Here is a 25,885-nt window from a genome sequence, read left to right as displayed (position 1 = left end):
AACTTACAAAAGCAATTCAAGTTTTACTTTTGGAAAACCCAATTTTCGAACAAAATTTTAATGTATAACTATACTTTTAAGGTAACTGAAGATGCGATAAATTATGTTTATTCTCCAAAAATATGTTAAGCACTTTAAAATACTAGGTTTTTTAATGGTCAGCCAAACATGTCCTGTATGAATTAAAAGTACGAAGATTCTTTTCGGTTAAATTTTCAACTGATGAATCCTAAGAAAGGACTTAAAAGAAATTTAGTTGTGATCTAACACTTTAAAATGCTCTGCATTTAGATTTAAAATAGAATAAATAATCAAATTTATCTCTAAAAGTATGATAAATTGATCTCTAAAAGATAAAAAAATATAAATTTATTTATTAAATGTGCAAAAATATAACAAATTAACTTTATTGTTATATTTGTGAGATAAATTTGTCATTAAACTTTAACATTCAATAACTAATTTAACATTAAGTTTTAAAGTTTAAAGACCAATTTATCATTAAATTTTTTATAAAATTAGTTTGTCTTATTTTTTATGCTAATAATTAAATTTATTTTTTATCTTTTAGAAATTCATTTATCAACGCAATATACTTTCGAAAACGAATTTGAGTATTTAGGCGTTCAAATATCTCAATTCTCATGTTATCATACAAAAGAACTTTTGCCCTTGCTTTGGTCCAGCAATAATGCGGCTTCAGAAGATGACGATGAGATAATGGTACTAATTTCATAATTTTCACAGACAATCTTTTCCTCTTGAGCTTGGCCCCATATTACACCATAAAACCCAACTGCTATTATAGCAGCTCCTATCATACTGCACAAAAAAAATTAAAATTCAACATCTTAAAATACTAGGAGAAATCAAACAATATTTACTAATTAAGCAATAAGATTCTTTTACTCATAATTACCATACCTTCCAAGATATAAAGCGTCTCCCAAAAATGCAACCCCCATTGCAAGTGCAATGACAATTTCTAAAGGACTGAACATAGCAACATATACAGCCCCCTTCTTTCGACATGCCCATGCATACACCACACTTCGTGTAGACATCACAAAGATTGCCTACAAAAGTCATAAAATAACTATAATCATAAAAAAAAAAAATGGTCACAAATCCCAATAGTACAAAATTATTGGTCTTACATATAGCTTTTGTTTTTCTATTTTGTGATAGTATCCATACTTACTGAATAGAATATGCACACCAACTTCATATCAGGTTTAAGTATCCATGCCTTAGGATTTTCCTCTGCAACGAAAGCAGTTATGAAAGATAGGATAACAGAGAAACTGGTACTAATGGTTATTAGTATTAGCTCTTCAGGGTAGTCTTTGATAGTCCAGGTCTGCATAATGTATAAAAAAAAGTTTGATTTTTGTTATGTGAGGACAAAGTACCACTACAAAAGGAAAATGACATTTAATAATAGGGAAAAAACATAGTTATTGTTAGAAAAATCTGAGCTTTTACAAGCCACACGTGGAGTTGGTGGCCCTTTATCACAAGCTGGATTTGTTATTTTCAATTAGGCTTAAATATATTTTTCTTATCTAATAAATATTTAATTTTTATGTTTATTCTCTAATAAATTTTTATTTTACATTAGTTTTCTAATAAAATAATAATTTTATTTTTTATTCTTAATATTTTATTTTAATCACTAATAAATTGACGAATCTTATGCTTACTTTTTGATAGATTACCAAATTTTGTTTTAATCCTGATTAGTAACAAATGAAATTTTTTTATTAAAAAACAAACATAAAATTTGTTATTTTATTAGGAATGAATTGAAAAAAAGTTGTTAGTAACCAAAAATAAAAGTATTATTTTATTAGGGATTCAATGAAGTAAAAAATTTAGTAGAAAATAAACACAAAAATTAAATACTTATTAGAAATCAATAACATATTTAATTCTTTCAAATATGGATGTTGTTGTTTGTGAATTTCTTTAAAATTACAAGAAAAAAGGTGGCGGGTAACTAAAGTTTGATTACAAAGGTTTGGATGGTTGGTTGCAACTAGACATAATAAAATACGTGTGTTAATGGTAGAGTTTCAAGTCAAAAGATAAGATTTATTTAATATAAAGGGGGAATTAAATTTTTATCACTAAGGTTTCAGGTGATTTAAATGTAAAGTGGAAGATTGCATTTTACTATATGAAACTTATTTGAATGGATGCATTGAAAGTTTTTTTGTTTCAACTTCCAAGAGAACTTACTTATTATAGTTGATAACAATCTTTACTATAAATAGAGAAAAGAATTAATGGAGAAGAAACACATGAAGAGACTGTGTGTGAGAAGAAAGATTATGAAACAAAGTCATTTTGTTGAGATAAAAGTGTCTTTGTGTGAGAGTGTTATCATTTTTTGTAACCATTGAGTGGGGTACTAGGGCTTGTAAAGTGATACATTATTTAGGGTGAGTTACAATCTTGTAATCATTTTTGTGATAAGAAAATATTTTTGAGACGGTTCCGTGAACATAGGCAAGAAGCGCCAAAGCACATTAAATTTTTGTATTTCTTATTATTTTTTACGGTGTAATCTTTGTTGTGTTTTCACGATCTTTTCTGAGTGTATGTAATTTTTTTTGTGGAAACATTGATTACCCATCAGTGGTATAAGAGCTATGGCCAAGAGCACACAAAGGTTTGAGATACCATTGTTTGATAGAAAAATAAATTTTAAGATTTGACAGAGTACTATTCAAGATTTTTTGGTGCAGCAAGGTCTTGATCAGACGTTAGAAGATGAAAGGTCAGCTTCTATAAATGAAACCAAGTGGACTAAGATCCAAAGGAGGTTTGTGAGCACGATTCGATTAGCCCTTGCTCTCGAGTAAAGCACAACTTGTTGAAGGAGACAACACCAAAGGCCTTGTGAGAGAAACTCGAGAATATCTATGCGTCAAAGTCGCTAACCAAATGTCTTTGTTTGAAGATGGAGTTGTATCAATTCAAAATGGAGATGGGAGGAGATCTCCGTGACCACGTCAATAAGTTCAATCAACTAGTAAGTCAATTGTTGAATGCAGATGGTAAACTCTCTGATGAGGAGCAAGTGTTGTTGTTGCTAGTCTCACTACCAAGGTCCTTCAAAGCTTTGATTAAAATGTTGCTTGTGGGAAGATCAACTTTGAATTTGGATGAGGTGATCGTCGCTCTTAGAGAAAATGAGACAATGATGAGAACTAAAAATGTTGATGATGAACACCATGCAATAGCTGTGGTGAAATCTGAGCGAGGAAGGAATCATTAAAGGAGACATGATGGGCCAAGAGGAAGATCAAAATCGCAATCGCCTCTGCAACGAGATATGAGTAACATATGAAGGAGGACTTGAAAAAATTATGAGATATGAACAAAGATGACGCCAACTCCCAAACTAATGTAGTAAAAAGTGTTGAAGATGAAGATGAAGTGTTTTTGGCAACAAACAATGAGGTTGCTAAAACAAAATGGGTGATGAATTATGCTGCCTCAAAGCACATTTGTAGAGATCGAGAGAGGCTTGATACTTTGAAAACTTATGGGGTGGAAAATGAAGATTGAAGGCATAAAGAGTGTGAGAATGAAGCTCCATGATGGTGCTATTCGAACTTTCTCAAATGTGAGATTTGTACTTTCTGTTGTTGTCAATATGATTTCTATGGGGGAGATGACATCACAAGGGCACAAGTATGTTGATTCAAAGTGAGGATGCAAGGTGTACAAGGGGAGACACTTGGTGTTGCAAGGAAAAAAAAATAAATGTAACATTTGCTATTTGGATGGACAAGCCTTAAAGAGGAACCATAATAGCAAAGTGAAGAAGAACGTTAAGTTTTCTAATATTGTAGAAGTGTTGGGAGATACTTCCGTCGGAGGGGGAGTTTGTTCACTTTCAAATTGATCAAATGATATATTCTCTTTTGGCTTGAAAGGGAGAATTGTAGAGTTTCAAGCCAAAATATAAGGTTCATTTAATACATAGTCAGAATTGAATTTTTATCACTAAAATTTATGCGGTTTAAATGTAAAATGGAAGATTACATTTTACTAGATGAAACTTATTTGAATGGATACATTGGAAGTTGTTTTTGTTTCAACTTCCTAGAGAACTTATTTATTATAGTTAGTGACAATCTTCACTATAAATAAAGAAAATAATTAGTGGAGAAGGAACACATAAAAAAAGTGTGTGAAAAGAAAGATTGCGAAAAAAGTCACTTCGTTGATAGAAAAATATCATTGTGAGTAATATCATTTTTTGTAACCATTGAGTGGAATACTCGAGTTTGTAGAGTGATACACTATTTATGATAGGTTACAATCTTATAATAATTTTTGTGATAGAAAAATACTTTTGACTCGGTTCCGTGAACGTAGACAAAAAGTGTCAAAACACATTAAATTATTATGTCTATTATTATTTTTCTTACCGTGTAATCTTTATTATTTTCACACAATCTATTATGTGTATGGATAAATTTATTTGTCGAAGCATTAATTACCCAGCACTAACTAATTAATATTAATTATATAATAAAACTCAACTCAGAATAAAGTTTTGCACATATTCTAACTACCCAAATATACAAACACATTCTTTGAATGTTTAGTAGTAAGATTTATTTACCTGGATAACAAGCGAGACTGAACCACAAAAGGTACCAATTGCAAGAAGAAAGCCTCCTAACAGCCATTTTGATGGTTGTGATGAGAGAATCACATCGTTTGACACCAAACCACTTGTCATAGGCAACCCCTTGTATAAGGTCACAGTTAATGCTCCAACAATTGAGACCACAGTCCCAATAGATTTTGCCCAACAACTTCGTAGTTTTAAATCCAGCTTTTCCATCCTAAGTATATATTAAAGAGTTCACTCTCCATTTTCAATTAATTCATATACACGCAGACATGGAGATTGGTCTAACATTCAAGAAGGTAAACAAATCTTCTACCAACTTAAACTATTATATATGTAAAAAAAATTTAATTAATTTTATCTTATTTAATGTTATTATTATTTTTAAAATATATTTTTTAATTAAGGTGTTAGTTTTGATAAAAAAAAATTTATTAATATCAAATTCTAATGAAGAATAAATTAATTTTTTAATTAAAATTAATATAATTAATTAACTTTTTTAATTAATATGAATCATTTTTTTTCTTTTTATATTTGAGACCAAATAAATTATTTTTTCTCATCAAGGTCTACTACCTTTCTTGGGATAGGTTCATCTTCTTTTTGGTGGAATAAAAAATTAGAAGAAAGGAAAATAGACTTAAAATAAGATTAAAAAAATATGCATTGTTTTGGATGAAGAGATATTAAAAAAGGAATTGAAAAAAAGGTTCTTTCTACATAATTGGATAAGTAAAAAAGAATGATAAAATTATGTAAACTATATTTTAAAATAGTAATAATAATTAAATTTAATGAAAGTGATAAATTTTTATTATTATATTTATAATGAAAATTATTTTAAGATTTGTATATGATACTATAAAGTAATATTTAACTTTAAAAAAAAAACAGAATTGCTTCAGGTTTTTCCCATTGGGTGTCACTGTCAACTCTGTCTTTTTGTCTTCTTCACTTCCCACTGAAACAAGCAGCCCTCCTTGATTTCTTTCCAGCAAAGCAAATAACAAAACATATGCTTATTCATACGCTAGTACACAACCTACTAAGTTCTAATGAAAATTTACTATTGGAGATTCCCTTTTATCTTAAAACAATATTTAATATTTTTTGTGGACTATAATTTTCAAATGAAGAATGTAAATATTTGAAACAAATTGACGGTTCGTTTATTTTATCAAATATGATTGTCTTGTGCCTCTCTACGGAGTGTGAGATGGATGCCAAAAAAATGACAAAGGTAATGAAGAAAAATAAAGAAATAAAAGGAAAAAAAAATAAGTATAAAAGAAATTTAAGAAATAGAATACTACTAGTAAAAAATAAAGTTGATGCTTTTCAAGAAAAGAAAATACTATTTTCTTAAAAAAAATTAAAAATAAAATACTAGATAATTCTCATAACATCTAATTAAGCTAAATTCAAGCTAGTCGAATTAAATGATAAATAAGACTCATTCAGTAAAAAAAAAAAAAAAAAACTTACATCAATTATCAGATCCCCATGCACTGTAAATGTAAAAAAAATTATATTGTCCATTAATAACAAAATCAGTCTAAGTATGTTTTTTAAAATAACCATTATAAAAATTAATAAATTTATCTATGTATAATTAATTAATAATATTATAAAATTATTTTCCAAGGTCAAGTGAATACCATAATTTCTCTACTTTAATATGCAAGTTGGATAGCCAGTTAGTTTTGCAAATACAACTATGAAAGGGATGAAGAAAATTAAACTAAAATTGCTGTAACCTGGAAACAATGGCAATAATGAAAGTATAAGCTGGAACAAGGTCCTCCATGGTTGAGCCAAGAGTGGGAGAGCTATATCCAAGTCCAATATAATAAAGCGTCTGAACAGAAACGCTAACACAAGAAGAAGAAGAAGAAGAAGAAGAAGAAGAAGAAGAAGAAAAAAAACACTTCATTTACGATTAAACATTACATACGGAAGAAAAAACAACAATTTTAATTTTTTGGGCATTTCCATATACCTGAGCAAGCTAATAAGAAAAATTCTGAAGATAATTGAATTAGTGATTGGTGTAGGAGCCCTGTTTCTGTGAAATGCATCGAAGAGACATGTTATGTTTGAAAACAGACATGTTCCTAAGAGTGGTTTGGAACTTTGGATCTGAGGCAACGAACCTGTGGCGGATTGTGGTTGCTAGTAGCAGAAAAACGAACGCGAGAAGGTTTGAATACGCAACGAAAACGAAATTGCTCATTCCTTTAGACATGTTTGCTTTTATGAGAGTGTTCAAACCCACGGTCAAGAAGAGGCACACAACCATTGCTGCAGTTACTGCGCCTTGCATTTCGTTCACCTCTCCTCTCTCTCTCTCCTTTTCTTTGTGACCAGTACAAATACTATTACAGGATCGGAGATAAAGGAAGAAACAAAAGAAACTAATTTTATATTAAAGTTCACCTCTCTCTCTCTCTCTGTGTAATGATGAACGGACATATTGATTTATTATAAACTATTACGAACTGAAATGATGCATCAGTATATGATTTAATTTAAAAAAAACTAAATTTTATATTTTAGTGTTGTGTTGTGGTTGAGACAACTAATATGCTTCAAAAAAAACATGCTTCTATGATATTGTTGTGTTGCATTTCTATAAAATAATATTTTTTTTCTTTTAAACTTTATCAAGTTTACAGATTGAGGGTGCTCCTAAAAGGGCTGATGAGGTTGTGTTTATTGATCTTGCTCACTTTCTTGAGCTTCAATGTCTGAAATCTTACATGAATCATAGATATTATGATTTTGTTGTTATTTCATTTGATATATTACATTAAATTTAAGCTTCCTTATATAAGTTACATACAAATTCAGAGATGTTGTATTAATTTGTTTTAAAATTTTCGTGCTTATACTCCAAAAATGTAAAATAACAGTTCAATCTGTGTATAACCATTCTGAATGATTGAAGTATTAATAGATGAGTAATATAATTAATCAATTGAAGACCAAAGCTAACATGATTGTCAAGGCCGTATTTCATATTCAATACTATGAAAATTTAATCTTGTTGTTTATATAGATTGTCATCAACAGCATATTGTTGAATATCTTTGTACTTGTTAAATTCTATGTTCAAAATTGTTCAAGTTTGATGGTTAAGGAGAATAATTTGTATTTACCAAAGACATTGGCACAAAGTAAACATATGACTAATATTTTTTATAAGGTCAAGGAGTAGAATGTTTTAATAGTAATTTAGTTCATTAATTGGAAGTCTAGAACTTATTTTGGATCATTTGACATAAATACTTTTTTAAATTAACACTAAGAAAGGAAAAAACAAAGAGTTATAATTAAATAACGTGGATAATGATGTTTTACTCCAACTTCTATTGTGTACATAGTATGCATGTTCAACTCACGTCATTTGATAACAAAGAGAAACATGACATGAATTTGTTTGCATGAAATTAAAATGAAAAAGAAGAAGTTATATTTCGTTACCAACTAATGAAGTTGAAATTGCATCTTCATGCTGGTCAGGTAGAGTAAACTCTATTGACATAGTACTTTTAATGTTTTATCTTTAGTATATATAATTTATTCATACTTTAGTCCGTATAGTAAGCATTAATATTCTTACTTTCTTTTAAAAAATAATCTTTATATTTTATATTTTATCTTTAGTAAAAAAGTTTATCCCCTTAAATTAAGTATAAATTTTATTATTGCTTTTAAAAAAATAATATGGAGCGCTAACGGTTGCCGGTGTCGAACATGCAAGCGGAGACGCCGAAGTCAATGAGCTTGACCTTGTCATTATCGTCGAGGAGAATATTCCCAGCCTTGACGTCGCGATGAATGTGGCCGGGTCGGTGGAGATACTCCAACCCCTTGAGAGTCTCCCTGAGGATAGATCCGATGGCGGCCTCTTCGAATCCCTCGAGATAAGCGGCCTTCACGAGGTGCAGGAAGGAGCCCTGCGCCATGAATGCCATCACCACCCATAGGCTCCGCTTCACCACGAAGGAGCAGTAGGCCCTCACCATGTTGGGGGTGCTCTATCAGGCTCATCATCTGTGCCTCCCTCTGTATGTCGTCCAGATTTCTATTGTAGCGATCCAGATCCATATATACACTTGATGGCGTCGTCCTCGTTGTAGGGGAGGTAGATTGCGAGGAAGTTGAAAATTGATTTTAGGAAACAAAGAGAAGAGGTTCTTAAGGCTTCGGACCCTTGGTCTTCTTTGGCTTCTTCAGTCACTGCATCGCTGGTTCTGCTCATTTTTCGAGGTCGAGGGGTTGTGCGTGTGAATGCCAAGGGGTGTGGACCGTGAGATAAGCGTGTGAATGCCCTTGACAACATGTGGACCGTGAGATTACGACGATTTTTTAGTAAAACTCGTCGTAATTTTTATGACCAACACATATTCTAAGGCGATTTTCAATAACTGTCTTAGAATGTGGCTTTTTTCAGTTCGATAATTACAAAAGTACCATTGATTTATTTTTTAAGACGATTTTATTGTAACCGGCATACAAAGTGTGTCGTAAAAAAGTGTTTTTTTAGTAGTAATTATACGGTTAGCAAAATCATATAATATAACTATTTAAGCTGTTTGCTTTCTTACCGGTCATTTCTCCTAACCTTTTTCTTCTTACTTTATTAGCTTCAGTTGTATAAGTCAAATAGGCGAGCTTTGAAGCTTTTATCACAAGAATGTGAAACCAAATACATGAATAATAGTTCTTGAAATCAGCAAATTCGTCATGAGTTTGAGGGAATGGCAAGTTGATGCAAAATTGTCCTTGAAATCACATTCTGTCAGGAAGGGGTATGTAGTGGGAGGGGTCTAAAAATATGAGAGTAAAATTAGTTTGAAATTATGTTTAATTATCTTACAAATCTAAAATTTGCATTCAAACTCTATTTTAGGGAAGCAATATTTGAGATACATTTGTAAACTTATTTGATAAAAAAATTTAAGTTTATAAATTTTAATCCAAATATACACTTAATAATCTTTTATTAGTGATGCCCCAATGGATAAAAAGTTACCACGTAAAGTGCCATGTTTGAAGTGTTTATCTCTTTTAAGTGGTCTTTAAACTGATAGTGTTTTTTAGTATATTAATTGATAATTTGTTTAAATTTATTTGTTAAAAAAATACTTATTTTAATAAAAATATAAAAAAAATATTTTCAATGTGTTTGCCCGAATTATTTCTATTTAAAAAAACATTTATTTTAAAATTACTTATTTTAAGATTAAACTAATTATGTCACATGGTCCAAAATGAAGATTTTTTTATCTTTTTCTTTCCTTCTTTTCCCTCCCTAGGCTTCTCTCTTCCTCCCTTTCACTAGCTGAATCATACACCAACATTGCGACTCACACGCTGCGTTTCTTCTTCGATCTCACCGTCACCTACAAAATTTATGAGCCAGGCACGGATTGTTGTAAAGACATGCCCAATGGGGAGGGTCCCATATTTGAAATTTAGCATCTTATTCTTTAAATCTTTTGGTTGAGTTCCAATCTGCTAATTTTCTCTCTAATTAAATTTCTCAGGTTGCTGGTCTCAAATTTAAAGCTTAAAAGGAGAGGAATTTGGGAGAAACAAGTGAAACATTATTCCAAATAGAAAAACAATCAACACAAGTTGAATAAAGGGATATATTGTCTTGTCGGTGTGCATAATTACGCAGAAATTTGCACACAATTCTGCATAATTGGCATAGTTCCATTGTGCAACTATGGAGTAAACCACCAATTATAGTTTGATGCATTTTGTAATAATCAATCAATAAAATTGATACATGATAGAAAAACTTCGCCTGTATCCATGAATAGCATGGTAGCAATTTTTTTCTTCTAAGAAGCAAAATGTTAATTTGTGCTTGAGGCTGTCGGTGTTGGTGCATTACTCTGCTCCTGTCACCTGAGCACACTTTTTTGACTTGATAATGCTTTGTTTGCACGTCCTTTTGATATTTGATTTTACAGTCATGTGATTAATGCTAAAGCAACTATACACCAGTTCTGAGCACACTGTTTGACTTGATAATGCTTTGTTTGCACGTCCTTTTGATATTTGATTTTACAGTCATGTGATTAATGCTAAAGCAACTATACACCAGTTTAGGCCATGATCTCAACACATGTTATTACCAAAAAAAAAATTATCCACACCTACAAAAAAATCATGAGAATATAATAAATATTATATCGTATAAAAAATAATAATAAATACAAAAATTTAACGTAATTTGACACTTTTTACTTACGTCCACGAAATCATCTTAACAAATATTTCACTATCACAAAAATGATTACAAGATTGCAACTCATTCCAAATAGTATATCACTATATAAATCTGAGTATCTAATTCAGTGGTTATAAAAAATGATAATATTTTCACATAAAAATACTTTTCTCTTAACAAAGTGACTTTGATTCACAATCTTTTTTCTCACATACTCTCTCTTCTTGTGTTGTTTCCCCACTAATTTTCTTATCTATTTATAGTGAAAATTGTCACCAACTATAATAAATGAGTTCTTTTAGAAGTTGAAACAAAAACAACTTTCAATGCATCCATTCAACTAAGGTTCATCTAGAAAAATGTAATCTTTCACTTTGCATTTAAACTACCTAAGCCTTAGTGATAAAAAAAATTCAATTCTCATTATGCATACACCTTATCTTTTGACTTGAAACTCTATCGTTCTCCCCCCTCAAGCCAAAAGAGAAATATCCTTCAATCAATTTGAAAGTGAACAAACCCCCCTTCCATCGAAAATATCTCCCAACACTTTTACAACATTAGGAAACATCACTTTGCTTTCATGGTTCTTCTTTAAGGCTTGTCCATCCAAATAAAAAATGTTACCTTTATTTTTTTGTCCTCGCAACACCAAGTGTTTCTCCTTATACACCTTGCACATCCCCATTTTGAACCAACATATTTGTACCCTCGTGATGTCTTCTCCCCCATCTTAAACCTTTGTGTGCTCTCAGCCATAACTTTGATACAATTGTTGAATAATCAATGCTCTCATAAAATTGCACACACCCACAAAGGATCGTGAGAACACAACAAAGATTACACCGAAGGAAAAATAATAACAAACACAATAATTTAATGTGGTTCGATACCTCTTACCTACGTCCACCGAATCGTCTCAAAAAATATTTCACTATCACAAAAATGATTACAAGATTGTAACTCACCCTAAATAGTATATCACTCTACAAATCCGAATATCTCATTCAATGGTTACAAGAAATGATAACACTCTCACACAAAGATACTTTTCTCTCAACAAAGGAACTTTGGTTCACAATCTCTCTTCTTGTACACTCTCTCTTCATATGTTATTTCTCCATTAATTATCTTCCCTATTTATAGTGAAAATTACCACCAACTATAATAAAAAAATCAAATTCTCAATGCATTCATTCAACTATAATTCATTTAATAAAATGTAATATTTTACTTTACATTTAAATTACCTAAACCTTAATAATAATAAAAATTCAATTTCCAATATAGATATACCTTATCTTATAACTTAAAACTCTACTCATACCAATCCACAAAGTATTTCGTGTTTACAAATCAGTAGCGGATTGCAACTGGAACTCGTGGCAATTGGAACTATCTCATGTCACCATGAATCATGATCACTGAGTATATGAACTAAACTATTTAACTTTATTGATAGTAATCTCTACCTGTACAAATTTATCTTCACTAGAGTATGGTTGTGCACTCCATGGCTGTAACATCAAAATTTATATTTAGGCTTAGCATCTCTATGCGCAATGCACTTATAAACATGTTAATCAGTGTTACAAGTAAAAGAAATGTCAATTTATCAACGGTTACAATAATTGATCAACGGAACAGGAATAGAAAATATCAAACTAAATTCTTACATTTATACCATGAACAATATTTAACACACCATTAAGTAAACAAGACTCAATTGCTAATTCTGTCACCATCCATTGAAATTTGAGATGAGATATTATGTCTTGTAGCTTCCCTCAAACGTCAAGGAGGTCCATTTCTCAAATGCACACTGACCAAAGACACAAAGGCAAGTTTGGAGAACCCACCATCACCATGTGTTTGGATTGGTGTTGGATGACGTTAATATCAACGCTAAAAACTGTTGCTTCCGCGTCTTTTCATAGATTGGACGTGCAAATTTAGTTATACTTGCATTACCAAAGCTAATGCAAATATGCACTCAATGTCATTCCCAGCAACTGCCAAAAAATAAAAAAGCACGGGAATAAGAGTTAGCACAAGGGATCTTGTAGCCACCATTTTGAGTATACCCTGACTCTTAAATGCATTAGCAAGTTACTTGCACAATTTTATGTGCCAAAGAAAAAGAACAATTAGACATTAAGCCTTCTGGAAATAGTTTATCAACAAGATTATGTGCATGTTTGGAAATCAGGTGAAAAAGTATGTTTGAAACAAAAATATTCTTGCAAATGGATCAGGACCCTTAGTTCAATTTCAACTGCAAATATTGGATAGGTAAATCGTGAGATAAAAAAAAAATATGATTTCATGAAAATTTAGAAAAATAATACTATTGATATGAATATGATTCATTTGCTTTCTTATCAAATCCTCAACTTTTCTTCTTTAATTATTAGGATATTTAATGTTTGTTTACTTTAAGGCAAACTCTTTTATTAGCTTCAGTTTCGCAAGTCAAATACGGAGAAGAAGTGTAATAGTGTGTTAGGTTTTGGAAACTTACATGAAGAAATAAGCTAGTTTAGGTTTACTTTTTTTACTTTAAATGATTAAGAAAACATTATGAGACTTCTTTTTTCCCACGTGTACAAATGTTTTTGGACTTAGAGTCAGCTAACCATAAAATATGTTTTCTTTTTAATTTTTTTTATAACTTTTAGATAATAAAAGTAATTTTTATGATTTATTAAGAAAAAACCAATTGGATTAGGTTCTTCGAGTGGGTTTGCAAAGTAATACTTTATTGGTAAATTATTGGTAGAAAAAATAATAAAGATTTATGATTTCTATTTATGAAGTAGTAGTTACTTTTACAATTTATTTGTAAATGAGAATTAATTCAAAAAGTGTTCTAATTTGATAATAATTTAGAAAAAAAGTTATCCAATTCAAAAAGTGTTCTCATATAATAATAATTTAGAAAAAAGTTACCCACAAATGGCAAAAAAGTCATTAGAAGGAGTATGATATGTGTCAGATATTTTCTTCAGGAAATAGCAAGGGCAATGGAGAGGAAACATATTTGTTAATTAGTGACCTAGCTAACAACTTGCCACCTGCCAGCTACGATTCGTCAATACTAATGTCGTATCTAATACAGTGACAATGTTTACGATAAAAATTCACATAGTTGTCCCGTAATGTACCCATCATGGCATAAAGTATCCTCGAACTCTGCATGCTATCAAACAAAATAACTTGAATCTTTGCTTTTGTTCAGCAATAGAGGGGTTTCAGAAGAAGGCGATGAGATAATGCTACAAGTTCCATGCTTTTCGTAACCCATTGTTTCCTCTTGAGCCTGGCCCCATGTTACAGCATAAAACCCAATAGCTATTATAGCAGCTCCTATCAAACTGCACAACAAATCAAAACCCAACAACTTATTAATTATTAGGAAAAATCAACAATTTTTACTACTTTCCACTAATGTTATTTTCCTCACAATTGATTACCACATTTACGTACCTTCCAAGATATAAAGCATCTCCCAAAAATACAATCCCCATGGCAAGTGCTATGACAATCCCTAAAGGACTGAACATAGCAACATATACAGGCCCCTTCTTTCGACACGCCCATACATTCACCACATTTCGTGTAGACATCACAAAAATTGCCTACAAAAGCCATAAAATAACTATATATAATCATAAAATAAGGTCACAAGTTCCAATTGTACAAACTTATATACTTACTGAATAAAGTATGCACACCAACTCCATATCAAGTTTAAGTGTCCATGCCTTAGGATTTTCTTCTGCAATGAAAGCCACTATGAAAGATAGGATAACAGAGAGACTGGTACTAATGGTTATCAACATTAGCTCCTCAGGGTAGTCTTTGATAGTCCATGTCTGCATAATGCATAAAAAGACGACTATTTTTATGATGTGAGGAGAAAGTGCCACACTACAGAAAGAAAATATCATTTAATTATATATTAAGAGAAAAAAGGATTTAGTTAATTGATATAATCTTTTTCTAATAAAAATTAAATTATTATTTAATGTAAATATTATAAGTTTATGCTGACTGATATTGAGAATGGTAATTGTTTAAAATTGATTTTCATCAAAACGAGATAAATCACATTTTCTGTTGAATGATGATTTCTTCGTAGAAATTAAATAGTTGGGATAAACTAATAATAATATGATATAATAATACAATTATTATTTTCTACAGCAATGGATTTGTTTATTAATATGGTACATTATGCAATTAGTATAAACTCAGAATATTTATATCAATAATACAATTTCAACTCTATTAGATAAAATTTTATCCATAGAGAAATTTAATATTTAATAAGTATGGTAGATATATGATGTTTTCTTCTTTGCAATGTGAGCACAAATATACATTAAATGTTTAGTAAAATTTATTTACCTGAATAACAAGCGAGATTGAACAAAAAAAGCAACCAACTGCAAGGAGAAATCCTCCTAGTAGCCATTTGGATTGTTGAGATGAAAGAAAAACATTGTTTGGCATCACATCACTTGTCATAGGCAATCCCTTGTATAAGGTCATAATTAATGCTCCAGCAATTGAGATCACAGTCCCAATGGATTTTGCTTGGCAGCTTTGTAGTTTTAGATCCAACTTTTCCATCCTGAAAGCACATATCAATGCAAATGGTTCACACTACTTTTTAATTAGTTCATATAAGTGTACAAACTGGTGATTGGTCTAACATTTTAGAAGGTAAATAGATCTTTCACCAACTTTAATTATGCATCTTTTCCTCCATATCATTCCAATAGAGTTTGCGAATTTTCTTGAGAAATAAAAATTATTCCTCTCCTTTCTCTTTTAAAAAAATGAGTAAAAGAACTTTAAAAAAAGAAGTAAACTGATTTCTCTCTTCACTTTCTTAGCTCCCATCTCTCTTCTCTATCCTTGTCATCTTGTTTGAAGTCATTTTTCTTAAGTTAACATATAAAAAATATCAAGTAATATCATAAGTTATTATTTTAAATTTGTTTAATTAATTATTTGTTCCTAGACTTGTACACACTTTTTGTTTTAACGTACTCCTACACATAAAAATTGTTTTAGTCTATGTATGAGCAATTTTATTTTTTTATGTTTTAGTCCTTGTCATTAGTTCCGATGTAATACCGTTAAATTTTTGCTAACATTGCCATGATAAGTCGATTCATGTGCATTGTTGGCATGTTATGGTAATGGGTAATGAGTTAATTATTCATTTGTTCATTATATTTGCTCAAACTTTTAAATCTATATTTTAGTCTTTATACGAACAATGTTTTAATGTTTTATGTTTCAGTCTTTGCCATCAATTTCCAAGTAACTCTGTTAACTTTAAGTGCTTCAAAGTAATAGATCACACAGGGTAAGTGATCTTGTAAAGTTATTAGCACACAAGGTTTGCTTAACACAACCACAAAGTTGATTTTTCCATGCACCGCTACCTAAGGTGACCTTCGACGATGGAGTCCATATCCATTTTCGTTCTTTCTCTTCTCTTTGCCTTTTTTATTCCTTCTTCCTCAATACATATTTGCATTATTTCTCTTCATCTTCATTATATTAATCAAGGCATGCACTAATCTCTTAAATTTTAAGAAAATAATATTCGTGAAAATAGAGCATGCACAATTGCAATCTATGACTTTCTAAAGCTTTAAATCTAGTTGGAGCAATTAATTAATCAATCGTTAGTTAAAGTTTTTATGCCTTAAATCTAGTAGGAGCCTTAAAGGTACCAAATAAAACAATTTCATACAAGTTATATGTTGCTTAATTTAATGGGAAAAAAAACCCTTTAATATGTATTAACAATATTTTTTGAAAAAATGCATAAAGGACGGATATTATATGTTAAAACATGTTGGATTATAGGTTTATTGTATACGATATATTGCATACTATGTCAGGTTGCCAAGTTGATTCCTATGCTACATGTTTGCAAAATATGTCTTAAAATATGTGAATATATGATATGACTTTATATCCTCATACCTCTGTTATGGCAATTTCAATTCGTTAAGGCACGCAAGGTGTTCGACAAAATAAAGGTTACCAATTTGTACACTAGGAACAATATGCTCTCTAGTGGTTGGGTAGCTTGGAATTCAATTGTGGTTGGATATGCGCAAATTGGCAAATTTGTTGAGGCTTTACAATTTTATGGACAATTTAGGAGATTGCCTATGCGATATGAGTTTAGCTTGGTCAGTGTCTTGATCGTTTCTATAAAAAGAGAGGAAGAAGGCACGGGAAGAGAAAAAAGAGACAAGGAAACATAGGAAAAAAACAGAACAATCAGGGTGAGGCGTTTCACCATAAAAAAAAATTGCCTCATTGAGATGGATGGCAGAATCATCTTCTTTTCCAAATTTCTGCTAATTTAACGACCTCCAAAAAATTTATGGCAAGGTAAGAGCACCTAAAATTAACGAAATTACTTGACAATTAAAGGTTGGAACTTAAACATAAAAATGATACGTGTATGGACACTAAAACATAAAATTTTAAAATAAAAAGACTAAAATACAAAATTTAAGAAAGCATAAAGAGCAAATGAGTAATTAAGACTTCTGAAACCGTCACCTTAGCTGGTCATGAAAAAAAAGTGTTATGTTGCAATTGGTGATCGGGACTAAATTGTAAAAAAAAAAAATTGTTTGTACACGAGCTATAGAAGAGTTTTTATGTGTAAGAACTAAAACAATGTACACAAGTAGAAGGTTCAAATGATTTACTACACCTTTTAAATTTTAACTTAAGCAAAAGTAACTAATACAAATATTAAAAAAATAAAAATAGGCCAACTATAAACCTAATCTAATTAAATGATAAGTAAGACTTGAATTATATTTTTCAAAATTAGTTAAAAAGTTAATTAAAAGTTAAAAAATTTAGTGGAGTGTTAGAAGCTGAAAATCAACTTATTAAATAATAAATGTTCGATTAAATTAACTGTTGAAGTATCTAAAAAGTGTAAAATAATAAAAAAATAATAAATGTTTGGTTAAATTAAAAAGAATAATAAAAAAATCAAATAAATATATTTAGGATAAAAATAAAAAATTTATAAAAAGATAGAAATTAATATTTTAAAAAATATTATTTTAATTAAAAAATTTAAAAATTACTTATTGACTAAACCGTCAAATAATCTTTTCCGCCAATAAAAAAATATTAAAAAAAAAACTAACTAAAATTATCTTGAGCAACATAGTCTTATTATATATATATATATATATATATATAAAATTGAACTAACCATAAACCACTTAATAAAGAAGTAATGATTTATTCATTAAGATATATTTAAGATTAAGATTAAGCTGGTAGCATCTCTCAACAAATGTATTTTTTACTGATGAATCATAAATTAAACCTTTAGCCATATATTTAAGAGATAAAGTTGACAAATATTTTTTCTCTCTCATGAATCATAGATTAAACCTCTAGAGTGAACTGGGAATTATATCACATCGTGTTAGTGTGAATCACGCGTGAATGAAAGATTAATAACACCGTTAAAAAGTATATTCTCTTGAGATTTCTATTTTATTAATAAAACTTAAAATATCAAGTTAAAGATAAAATTAATCTTTCTTTTTTATATGTATAAAAAAGATACTAACGCAACGATGAAGGGCATCCAGAAAGTTAAAAATATGTCACCTGGAAATAATGGCAATTATGAAAGTATAAGCTGGAATAAGATCCTCCATGGTTGACGTCAGAGTGGGAGAGCTATACCCAAGTCCAGTATAAATGAGCGTCTGTATGGAAACGCTAACACAAGAAGACCAATTACATTATTAACGATGAAATCTTTTTTTTTTTTTTTCTTTCAAACGTTACTATGTTATAGAAAGTTGGTTTTTATCAGTAGAGAGAATCAAATTTATAACTTTTCTTCTTTTACTTTCTTTCTTAATCATATCTCTAATAACTTTCAAACATTAAACACTAAACAAAAAAAAAAGTCATTTAATTTTGCCTTTAACAGTTAGCATACCTGAGCAAGCCAAGAACAAAAATCCTGAAGAGTATGGAATTATTGATCGGTGTGGGAGCTCTGTTTCTGTGAAATCAAAGAGACAAAAATGTTATTGTATCTGTTTGAAAACAGACAGACATGTTCCCAAGAGTGGTTTGGTTTTGATTTGAAGCAACAAGTTACAAACCTGTGACGAATTGTGGTTGCTTGAAGCAGAAAACAGAATGCGAAAAGGTTTGAATACGCAACAAAAACAAAAATGCTCATCCCTTTGGACAATGATGCTTTGATCATAGTGTTCAAACCCACACTCAAGACCTGAACCACAACCATTACAAAGGTTACCCCTGCGCCCTGCATTTCGTTCACTACTACTCTGTCTGTCTTTCTCTCTTCAATTCGAAGATTGTTGTGTTTTTTTTTTTCTTTTGGTGAATACAATGGGTGTTAATTGTTGGTGGTTTGCGTGCGGTACTACTTCAACTCAATGCCTACAGGGTGACGTTAATAGATTATGAACGTCTGAGTCTGACTGTAGACCAAGTTGCTTTGAGAGAAACTTATTCATATAGGGAAAATTTTCTATAATTTCTTTACGGGTGTGATGTGAATGTGATTATGTGAATATTATGCACCTGTCCAACGATTTGCTTTGAGAACTTGTTTTAGTTTTTTTTTTTTTTTTTTATACAAGAACTTGTTTTAGTTTACATGGCAAATTTTCACTTATTTTAATGGTTGGGCATTTTTTTCTATAAATATAAAAAAGATAATTTCAAATTGAGTTTTATTTTTTTAAGATTAGAGATCAATGATATCCCTCAATCCAATAAATTAGAGACTAATTCTGTATTAAGATTGACTTAATGATTGAAACAAGAAATAAAAAGAGAGTGATATGTTCAAACCCCCCATTAAAAAAAATCTCCCTCACAATAAATTTTACACATAAATAAAGATAAATTATTCTGGGACACCATTTGAGGTATGCGGGCTTATTAACCTTTGGATTGTTTCAATTCAGTTTAATAATTATATATTAGCTAAATAGTTATTTTTGTCTTTAAATATGTAAATTGTTAATAAATCTTGTCTCATTAAAATTTAGAATTTAGTTTCTGAAAATATAAAAAGTACAATAAGTTTATTCAACTGTTAATTTTTTACCATTATCATTCACAAAATAGCATATGTGACACAAATGAACAAATTTATCACAAAATTGATTAGTCATCTAATCATGTTAAATAGATTGAACAAAAATATCAGTAAGTTATTATTATTGGACCTAAATGTCTGATGTCGGTAATTTTTTGTTGAACAAAAATCTCAATAATGTTTGTTGGACGAAGATGTCATTGATTTTTATTTTTGATTGAAATGTCAATAAATTTATATTGGAGAAAAATGTCAGTAAGTTGTCATTATTGAATCAAAATATTACTAATTTTTTATTGTATCAAAATGTTAGTAGTTTTTTTATTAGATGTAGATGTCAATTATTTCTTGTTGAACCTAAATATCAATACATTTCTATTAGATTAATTTATTAGATCCCAAATGTTTATTAGTAAAACAAATATACTAATATAATTATATAAAACATTCAAAAAAATTAACACAAAAATAAAATATGATATAATATTAAATTTTAAATAAGAGACTTCTTCTAATAAAATTTCAATCAATGTCATTGAGCAATTTTCTTTGGATATTTTATATTATTGTAAATTTTGAAACAAATTAAATAATATATACACAAATATTAAAACTAAATATCTACTAAAGAACCACTCTTTTATTGTATAACAAACTAAAGATGAAATAATTTTATAAAGTAATTGTATATTAAATTCATTTTTAAGTTTTATAAGATTTTAACTATAATTTATAGTTTACCTGAAATAAATAAGTATGTTTACATTTTAAATAATAATAAACGTAAATTTGTTAAAACTATTTGTTTTTTTTCTTTTTTTTTAGGTGATTTTTTATTTACAATCCTGTCTTTTAATCCTATTTAAAATATAGTCACTTTTCATTTATTTTTAAGTTTATTTATTTTATATCATATTAGTTTCAGAAAGTCATACCTTTTGAGTTATCAATAAAAAGGAATAAATAGTTATTTTTGTTCTTGAATTTAAAATTTGGGAGAAATTTATCCTAAAATTATATTTTATTCTTAAATGAAACAAAATTTAGGGTTTAATAAATTAGTCTAATAGAAACATACTAATATTTATGTCTAGTAAAAATGACTGACATTTACGTCTATTAAAAAATTATTAATATTTTGATACAATGAAAAATTTCTAACATTTTGATTCAATAATGATAACTTACTGACATCTTTGTCTAATGGAAATATATTGAGATCTTGGTCCCAAAAATTACTAATATCTTCATAAAAAAATTATTTTTATTTTCATCCAATAAAAAATTACTAACATTTAGATCCTATAATAATAACTTATTAACATTTTCGTCCAATTTATTTAACATGATCATGTTGAAAATCAATTTTGTGATAAATTCGTATATTTGTGTCACATATATCATTTTATTAATGATAACGAACAACTTTGAGAACTTTTTTTAATTTATACCCAAGGCACTTGCTTATTTTAAATTGCCAAATTTCCATAATTATTTTAAGGTTTAAACGTATTTTTGGTTTTTGTAAATATACAAAAAAATGATTTTAATTTTTAAAATATTGTTTCTTTTTAATCTTTCGTTTTTCAAAATGTGTCAAGAGGGTCATCCTTAATTTTTTATTTATTTACTTTTGTGTTTCTTATTTATAAAAATTGAAACTACATATCACACATTTTTAAGGACTAAAGTTAATGTTTACATATTTAAAAGATAAAAATATATTAATTATTTTTTATAATAAAAATATATTTAAAAATATTTATTTAACAATTATTTTTGACTTAAATATTAAGATTTGATATTTTTTTATTTATGACTTGCAGATATGAAAATAAGGAATTAAAAGAAAAAAAAAATCAGAAAATATCAAAAATAGAATCAAGCCCAAGTCCACTCGTAGAAAGATAGTGAAGCCTAAGTTAATTCAAACAACTATAAAAAGAAAGTTAAGACAAAAATAAAAGACACACCGAGTTTTAGAACGCTCTAATACACATCTAAAGTCTCAGAACTCTCCCTTAAATAATTATTTTTTTCTCTTTCATCATTTTCTATTCCCTTTATACACCCATTCTCCTCCATCATTTTTTATACCCTTTTTCTAGTATAAGACCCCTTATGGTTATGAGAGATTAAATCCTTAGTTAGGGTCTGACAGACCTAAAAAGTCAAAATGTGTTTTATTTCCTATTGTCCTTTCTTACTTTTAATTTCATGCATTATTCATTTTGCATCATTTTTGGGGAGTTAGGTGCTCAACAGAGGGTAATCCTTAATTGAAAAACAAGGAAGGTTTTGCATACATCTGTTTTAGGAATTTATCGCTCGATCGAGGATAATTTCTAATCGAACTAAAAGGAAGGGGTATCTTAGTAAAATTATTGTTAGACATAGAGTGATTGCATTATGACCATGCATCAAAGCAAACATCTAGAATTAGAACTTCATGCATTTTATCTATTGACTCTTTGTAATGACATTTGAGAGATAGATAAGTAAAATAGACTTGTCATCGTGAGACATCAGAGACAAGTATTCTAATAGATGTGATCAGGATAAATTCACTTGATTGATAGAGAAAAATCACTAATAATACATCTTAGACAAGTAAGGCATGATAGGTCATAACATTTCCATCTCATTGAATTCCATACTTTTTTTTTGTTTTCTATTAATAGTTATTATTTTATACCATGTTCCTTTTAAATTTATCTTTTATATCTCATCTTATCTCTTTCTCTTATAAATTGGAAATTGTCCAAACAAAATAAAGACTACTTGAAAATTGACACTCATACTTATGAGTCTTTATTACTTGACATTTGATACACTTGTCAATAAATTAATGTGAATTGTCAATAAATTAATGGTATCACATTCCTTAAATGCGCTGAATTTATTTATTCATATGTTTTATTTATTTGTCATCCATTCAATCAATCAATCTATATATATATATATATATATATAAGGGGGTCTAACTAACATATCTGAGTAGTAGTACATGCATACTACAAATCTTTTAATACTTATTTTTTATTTTTTGGGTATTATCAAAAAGTAAATTAGATGATTAATGACCTAATTAGTTTATGACTTTTATGATTTGCATAATTATTATAAGTTTAGAAACGAATTTCACATTATACTATTTATTTATATTAACTAAGACCTCCTTTATTTAAATATCTACGACTTTAGAGAGTAAATCTTTACTTTTCCTATTTTCTCTGCTTATTATTATACAACGATCTCTACACACAAATTATAAAAATAACATTGATTTTTTAAGGTTTTATAATTTAATCCTTATTAGTTAATTTAAAAATGAATACATAAAAGTAATAATTTCTTATAAAATCATATTTTAAATTATTTCTGAATAATTAATAGTAAAGTCTTTAATTATATTAACAAGAAAATTAAACTTATAATAATATTTTATATATATCCGATCTAACTAATTTATTGAATGAATCATTCATAGAATTAGTGAATAGTGATCAATGACCTAACCTGATATTTCAAAGTAAGTTATATATCAAAGTTCCAAATTTAATATTTTTTTTTCATAAGAATTGAATATATGTTTCAAGTTTAATAACGTTGATTGATGTTTTAACATATTCTTAAATTTTAGGCCGGTTAGTTTTGTCTTGCTTGTGTTCCAATTTTCACTTTTTATTTGTTTTATGTTTGAAAAATTATCTTTTATATTTTATATTTTTCGATCTTGAATACCAATTATCATGGACCCAACTGGTTCAATTACTTTCATTACTACTTTTGGGGCTTTTTAGGGAACCACTATTCTCAAATAGTCCTACTTATATGGTAAAAATATTAAATGAAGTTTCTTTTACAAATTATTTATTTAAATGGGTTTATTTTGAAATTATTTACCCCATGGGTCTATTTTTTTACTACAATGCTCTTCCTCGAGGGACGCGTTTCCCATAAAGGTGACACGTAACATGACTTAGGACGCGTCCTGCATACAAGCGCGTTGGGTCGCGCTGGGGACCCAGGCGCGTCCTACTGGCCCGTGGTCCTCCCTCCAAGCCACTCCTTCCCCCCAAGCCACAACCAGTGATTTTTGTTTCGTTTGAAGTTTATTAGCTTTCGTAGACTGGATAAGTTCAACAATCTGTATTTAGAAGAAAAAAAAATTAAAATCTAAATCAAGTCATTGTCTCCCGAATCAAGTCAATGTCTCTTAATTGTCTTATAAGTTATTTAACATGTTTAATTTAAATTAATAAGAAAATTGTATTATATATGTAACAATTTGTTGATGATCACTACTAAACTTTATCTGATTTTGTTTAATATGCAAATTGTATTATATATGCAAATTACACGGACCAGTTGGACGCGCTTGGATCCCCAGCGCAACCCAACGCGCCTGTACGCAGGGCGCGTCCTAAGTCATGTCACGTGTCACCTTTACAGGGAACGCGTCTCTCGAGGAGGCGCATTGTAGTAAAAAAATAGACCCACGAGGTAAATAATTTCAAAATAAACCCATTTAGATAAATAATTTGTAAAAGGAACCCCATTTAGTATTTTTGCCCTACTTATATAGGTTTTCAATCAATCATTACAATACTTTCTCTTTTCCAAATGATTTTTCTAATGTGTAATTGTTTGGTGCTTTTTTTATATACAATATTTGTTTGATGCTAACACCATATATAGCTGAGAATAAGAAAATAAAATACTCTAGTAAGCAGTTACAAAAAATATAAATGTAGTTTTTTTATAATAAAAAAGATACGTAAAAATTATTTTCCCAACAGAAAGAGAACAAAATGCTTTAAAATGCAAGCATGAAATTCATGGAATACTACAAGAAAAATGACCTATACCTACGGACAAAAATTGTCACTATAAGTAAAAAATCCGTAGGTAAATGTATGATAGACTTTCTCCTACGGACGTTTCTTCCGTCAACTTTGAGGGGCGTATAATGACGACTAATTGTTTGTCACTATAGGTTTTACCTACTATGTATAGTGTGTAGGTAAAAGTCATTAACTTCTACTTACATCTCCTAACTGTAGGTAAAAGTTTTTAATATGTACTTATCATCTTCAACTGTAGGTAAATATGTTTAACATGAACACCTCTAATAAGAAGACAATTCTAGAGTGTCAATTTGAGAGCCTAACTAGAAAGGCTATGACCTGTTTGGTAACTAGGGATGCACCTTGGCATTGCGATCCGTCTTCCTCAACCTTGCCTTACTATAACATGAGTGTCCAAGTACTATTTTTTCTTAAATTATTACTAGCTGGAAGGTTACCAATCATCTTATACAAACACACTTTGCATAGAATCAATGTTAGAGAATCTTAATCCAAAAGCATATCTTTAATTACATTAGAGAGCGCAACTGTACAAGAGAAACAGAGAAAATCCTAGCTAATGAATACCATAACCCACTCTTTTCATAGTTATCATTAAAGGTATTAACATTGCCCTACATGCAAGCTTTATCGTCACAAGCACATAAACACATTACTCCATTAATGCTTCACACACGGTACTCTATTTAAAAAACAGTGAATCCCTGGTTGGCATGCAGTATTATATGTATAATTATCAAGAATAAAATTAGGTAAAATCAAGTTAAGCTTTATTCAGCTTGAATCTAACAAGAATCTAAAATATTAATCTCACTTTTGCAGTAGTGAAAGAATAGAAGTAAGTACCATCAGAATTCGAATCTGGCTCTAGAGCTAGCTTAAGATCTTGTGACTTGAGGGATGTTACAAAATAATCAGTAAAGTCTGACCAAGAGCCCCCTGTTCCA

At 29.3% G+C, this 25,885-nt stretch overlaps 2 protein-coding genes and 1 pseudogene across 3 annotated transcripts; all 3 read right to left on the bottom strand.

The window, feature by feature from the left end:
* Positions 1-593: 593 nt before the first annotated feature.
* Positions 594-7,104, bottom strand: LOC114410113 (WAT1-related protein At5g40210-like). Its single transcript, XM_028373900.1, has 7 exons — positions 6,811-7,104; positions 6,657-6,722; positions 6,415-6,528; positions 4,643-4,868; positions 1,202-1,360; positions 925-1,076; positions 594-822 (listed from the first exon to the last, which is right to left on the bottom strand). The coding sequence occupies exons 1-7, from the start codon at positions 6,978-6,980 to the stop codon at positions 651-653; spliced, it is 1,059 nt and encodes a 352-aa protein (XP_028229701.1). The 5' UTR covers positions 6,981-7,104; the 3' UTR covers positions 594-650.
* Positions 7,105-8,391: 1,287 nt separating this feature from the next.
* Positions 8,392-8,921, bottom strand: LOC114406470 (annotated as a pseudogene).
* Positions 8,922-13,891: 4,970 nt separating this feature from the next.
* LOC114410100 (WAT1-related protein At5g40210-like) lies at positions 13,892-19,511 on the bottom strand. Of its 2 annotated transcripts, XM_028373880.1 has the most exons (7): positions 19,097-19,510; positions 18,928-18,993; positions 18,588-18,701; positions 15,315-15,540; positions 14,621-14,779; positions 14,391-14,542; positions 13,892-14,278 (listed from the first exon to the last, which is right to left on the bottom strand). In XM_028373880.1, the coding sequence occupies exons 1-7, from the start codon at positions 19,267-19,269 to the stop codon at positions 14,107-14,109; spliced, it is 1,062 nt and encodes a 353-aa protein (XP_028229681.1). In that variant the 5' UTR covers positions 19,270-19,510; the 3' UTR covers positions 13,892-14,106. The 2 variants fall into 2 exon arrangements, with proteins under 2 accessions (XP_028229681.1, XP_028229690.1); XM_028373889.1 differs by lacking the exon at positions 18,588-18,701 and having other exon boundaries at positions 19,097-19,511.
* Between the last annotated feature and the right edge of the window lie 6,374 nt (positions 19,512-25,885).

This window comes from Glycine soja, chromosome 1 (assembly GCF_004193775.1).
Source record: "Glycine soja cultivar W05 chromosome 1, ASM419377v2, whole genome shotgun sequence".
NCBI classification, from domain to species: Eukaryota; Viridiplantae; Streptophyta; class Magnoliopsida; order Fabales; family Fabaceae; genus Glycine; species Glycine soja.
This window is presented reverse-complemented; position numbering and strand designations above follow the sequence as displayed.